The sequence below is a fragment of the Pseudochaenichthys georgianus genome, unplaced genomic scaffold, assembly GCF_902827115.2.
Source record: "Pseudochaenichthys georgianus unplaced genomic scaffold, fPseGeo1.2 scaffold_884_arrow_ctg1, whole genome shotgun sequence".
Classification (NCBI taxonomy): Eukaryota; Metazoa; Chordata; class Actinopteri; order Perciformes; family Channichthyidae; genus Pseudochaenichthys; species Pseudochaenichthys georgianus.
The window spans coordinates 55,001-59,638 of record NW_027263420.1 but is presented as its reverse complement, the minus strand read 5'-3'; the positions used below and the strand labels follow the sequence as shown (position 1 = coordinate 59,638).

The 4,638-nt window shown below is 50.5% G+C and overlaps 1 protein-coding gene across 2 annotated transcripts in view; it reads left to right on the top strand.

The window, feature by feature from the left end:
• Positions 1-288: 288 nt before the first annotated feature.
• The window catches only part of LOC117444677 (mucin-2), a 23,513-nt gene continuing 19,163 nt past the window's right edge, over positions 289-4,638 (top strand). The window contains exons 1-2 of one of the 2 annotated variants that reach the window (XM_071202769.1): positions 289-575; positions 1,669-3,847. In XM_071202769.1, coding sequence (XP_071058870.1) covers positions 426-575; positions 1,669-3,847 — 2,329 coding nt within the window. In that variant the 5' untranslated portion in view covers positions 289-425. Of the gene's footprint in view, positions 576-1,662; positions 3,848-4,638 lie in introns of both variants that reach the window. The other variant, XM_034080103.2, reaches the window with a different exon arrangement.

Genomic DNA, 4,638 nt, shown 5'->3' with positions numbered 1-4,638 from the left:
CACACAACACACACACAGACACACCACACACACACACACACACACACACAAACACACTCAGACACACACACACACACACACACAGACACACACACACAGACACACACACACACACACACACACTCAGACACACACACACACACACACAGACACACACAGACACACACACACAGACACACACAGACACACACACACACAAACACACACAGACACACACACACACTCAGACACACACTCAGACACACACACTCAGACACACACACACAACGTCAACGTGTTTCTATAGATATAGCCATAATGTCAGTGTCACTAACTATCTGATTCAGTACGTGTGAACGTTGTAAATGGAGATGGAAACGGGACATCGACCCGACCCCCTCTGAACACATCTGCCTGTTCATTAACCCACTTTTGTTTTGTTCCCAATGTTTTCTACGAATGAGGAGGAAGAGGATGACGAGGATATGCCCCCCCTCTGCCCCCCTCCCACCCTTTCCATCACCGAAGAGATCCTGGAGTTCATCAACCAGAGCAGAGCGAGGGAGGGTCTGCAGGCCATCCACTGCGACCCCCCTGTGAGAAACACCTCCCTTATTATTATGGATATTCCCCTCCTGGCAGTTATTCTGAAACGCAGCATGGACACTTTACAAAACCACTAACGACTCCCGGTATTACTTTAAATTCATTTATTGACTTAAAAAAAAAAAAAAATGGCTGGAACTGCGACGACAACATTCGTACCACTGTCCAAGTCTCTTTAGAGTTTCTGATCCACCAGCTAATGTGTGTTTATACGCTAAGAAAGCATAGTGTTTCCAGAAGAGACGGAACATGGCACGAGTCAGGCTTTCTCTGTTGATCCCGGGAGAGCGGGTTAAAGCATTCAAAATACCAAAACAACACTAAAAGCACTAACCGTTACGGCCCCTCCACACGGCGGCGTGGCCCATTCACTTTGAATGGGGTGACGTCACGATTCGCCGAACTGCATTGTGGGAGCAAAGCGTAGCTTCTCTCGAGGTGCTCGCTGCAAAAGTAGAGCAATGTTCTACTTTTGCCGCCTTGACGGAGGCGTCAGCCAATCAAATCCCTCGTATGTAAATCTGACAGTACAAGCAGTAGCCAATCAAACCGCGTGTATGCTGGGAGAGACTACGCAGTTATTTCCCATATTAACAAAAGGAGGAGGAAATGATCGTGGCGGTAGGGAATCACCCGGTACTCTATGACCAGTCCCTCTTCACATACAGGGATACAAACCGGAGGAGGCAGGCATGGGGGGGGGGGGCAGAGACAGTGGGGGAAACTGGTAGGTTCTCTTGTTTGGGGAGTTTATATCCAGTGTACTTCGTTTGAATGGACAGCTAGCAGGCAGACAGTATATTTAGCCATCATGGATGTAGCATGAATGCTTTGCTTTGTATGTCCGGGGCGGGACATTCATGTGGTTGGTTGTTGGTCGGGCTGCTCGCGTTGACTCCCCAAGCTCAAGACACGCCCACCGCCAAGCGGCAACGCACGCCGCCGTGTGTAGGGGCCGTAACCCTAACCCACTACTTTCTATATTTGACTTTCCACTTTAGGACCTCAGTAACTTTGGAGCTTCATTCGATGCTCACACTGTCCTTTTAAAGCCCTTGTTTCTTACTTTTCTGTCAGGAGCAGGTCCTGGATCAGCCCAAAGAGAGTCCTCCTCCAGAGCAGACCAACTTCACCTGCCCACTGCCCCCAGTCACATGCCCCTCCAGTCCAGAACTCATACCCACGATGCAACTGGAGCGGCAAACAGCAGAGATGGAGGACGACGCCGCCGTCCTCCAGAGTCAGAGCGAAGACCTCGACGAGGAAAACCAACCTGGAGACGAAACGCTAACGAATGAAGTCCAAGACATTTCAAGTGAAGTGGAAAAGGATGTGGAGGCTGGTGAGGAGTCCCAAGTAGAGGTGGTCGAGCGAGAGAAAGAAGAAGAGACGAGAACAAGGGATGAAGAGGAAGAACACAAGTTAGTTCTGAGTCCCTGCATCTTACCAACGGAGGAACACGTCAGCAGCTGTCAAGCACCAACGGAAGAGGAAGAGTCCACCAGTTCCTCTCCGAATCCAAATCCCCCCCTCCAGAGATGGCAGCTGCCCACAAGGAGCTCTCACCTCACCCAACGAGACAAGAATATCATCGAGAAGATCCGGAGCTACTACGAGGCGGCAGCCGAGGCCGAGGAGGACGAGCTGGAGGAGGCGGACGAAGAAGGAGAAGGAGTGGAGTCCGTAAGGAGAAACAGTTTTTCACAGATCCCATCGGGTCTGGTGAAGACGTCGGTATCGCGCTTTGATGTGAACGGACACCAGGAGGAGGTAGAGAGCGCGGGGTCCAGAACGACTGAAGCAGCAGATGCAGACATGGAGCCCCATCCCCCCATCAGTCCTGTGTCTTCCCCGTCAGCAGATGCAGACATGGAGCCCCATCCCCCCATCAGTCCGGTGTCTTCCCCGTCAGCAGATGCAGAAATGGAGCCCCATCCCCCCATCAGTCCGGTGTCTTCCCCATCAGCAGAAGCAGACATGGAGCCCCATCCCCCCATCAGTCCGGTGTCTTCCCCATCAGCAGATGCAGACATGGAGCCCCATCCCCCCATCAGTCCGGTGTCTTCCCCATCAGCAGAAGCAGACATGGAGCCCCATCCCCCCATCAGTCCGGTGTCTTCCCCGTCAGCAGATGCAGACATGGAGCCCCATTCGCCCATCAGTCCGTTGTCTTCCCCGGCAGCCGATGCAGAACATGATGGACAGGCAGATGATCCAATTCGCCCCTTGGATTCTGAAGCACAGGGCCCAGCGTCTTCTGGGAAGCCAGACAACGAGCCCCCGAAGCAAGAAGATCTAAATCTGGAGTCAAAGCAAGACGTTCCTGTTGGAGAAGAGGCGGACATTCAGGACAAAGAAGAGAACGTCTGCAAGAAACCAGTCGAGGAAGGATTTGATGAACAGCGGGAGGATGAGACAAGTGCTGTAGCTACCCAGGAGCAGGGTATAAATTCACCACCATCGACTATCACCGATACGCGTAGAGAGGAATCCATCAAACCCAGTGCTGGAACCCAAGCGCTTGTGACTGGGCACACGCCTATTCAAGAACAACCCAGTGGAAGCATAAACGAAGCCCCTAAGCCTCTGCCGACTACAGAAACAAGTCAAGCAACTGAGACCAAAGAGTCCACGGTGACTAGAACCCAACAATGTGACGTGGAAAAGACCATCGGGAACCTCGAGGGTCTTCCCAGTCAGATAAAAGTGGGCCGATGGTCTCACCACTCCAGGATTGTAAGCGACAACCGGGTCTTGTTTGAGGGCATGGGATCGGATGTAGCTGGGATCGGGTTGTTTGAGGCGAGCCCCGCGGTGGACCCCATGCTGATGGAAAACTCTGAGAGGATTCTGAGCAAGGTCCAAACTATTGCCCGGATGTACAGCGCCAAAGCCAGCACCATGAAGGTCCCGCTGCACCAGAAACGCTCCGGCGGTGCCTGGAACCTATCGTGGAGATCCAATCGAGTTTCAGGACGGTCAAATCAGAGCCAGACTGAAAGCAGGGGATCTCAAACCCAGACCCAGACCCAGACCCAGTACAGGCAGCAGACGCAAAACCAAATGGATGTAAACCAGTCGTATGACCACGCAGAGACCAAATATGGACACCAAGTTCAGACCAAGGCCAAAGTCCAGAGTCAAACGGAAAGTAGGCAACGATCGCAGAGCCAGACTTACAGCCAGAACCAGAACCTGATCAGGGAGGAGCAAACCATCCATGAGGAGAGGACCATGAAGACAGCAGAGAGCCTGACCAGTGGTGGGTGGAGGCTTTTATTGTCATGTGTACATACAGTGTAGATGTGACAGGCTCCTCCCACAGAGCAACACAATAACACAGATCAAATAGTGCAAGGAAATACAAATAGAATAGACATAGTGCAAGAAGAGTCTATATTCAAGTAATTGGAATATGATATATCAGATAAATATTTGTTTTAAGTTGCAAACAGATGAATGTTATGGGTGTCCTTTCAAAAGTGCAGGTGTTTAACGGTCTGATGGCCCGAGTCCTTCAAAGATGTGTCTTGGAGATGCATTCAGATCAGATCAGATCAGAATAGCCGAGTGCAGAGACGGTGAGGAGAATAGAACTAAGAATGCACACGCAATAAGTACCAAAGAAAAGCTAGAAAAAGTAGCAGTCTATTTGTTTCTCAAAAAGTGACCGTGTCGAATTAAAGAGCTGGTCGGTACTATACGCCAGATGCAAATAGACCGTGGAGATTCATTAGTTTCAGGTCGGATCCTTTATGTTGTCCCAGCCGGCAGATGAGGTGAGGAGGATAGAATTACATCTTAAAAAATATAAAAAAGACTAAGTATGCACACGATATCATATTCACGAAAGAACACAATAAGTCAGAAAAACTAAATAGAAGATGGCTAAAAGAAGGAGCAGTATATTCATTTTAAACAGACGTGGATTGCAGGAGGAGTGTGTCCCGTGTATTGCACAAGGTTTTATATTAAGGACCGTTTTATTGCACCTCGGGGGTTACAGTTATGTGTTCCCGGTGACGATTCCCACACGAAGAGCCATGCTGCGAC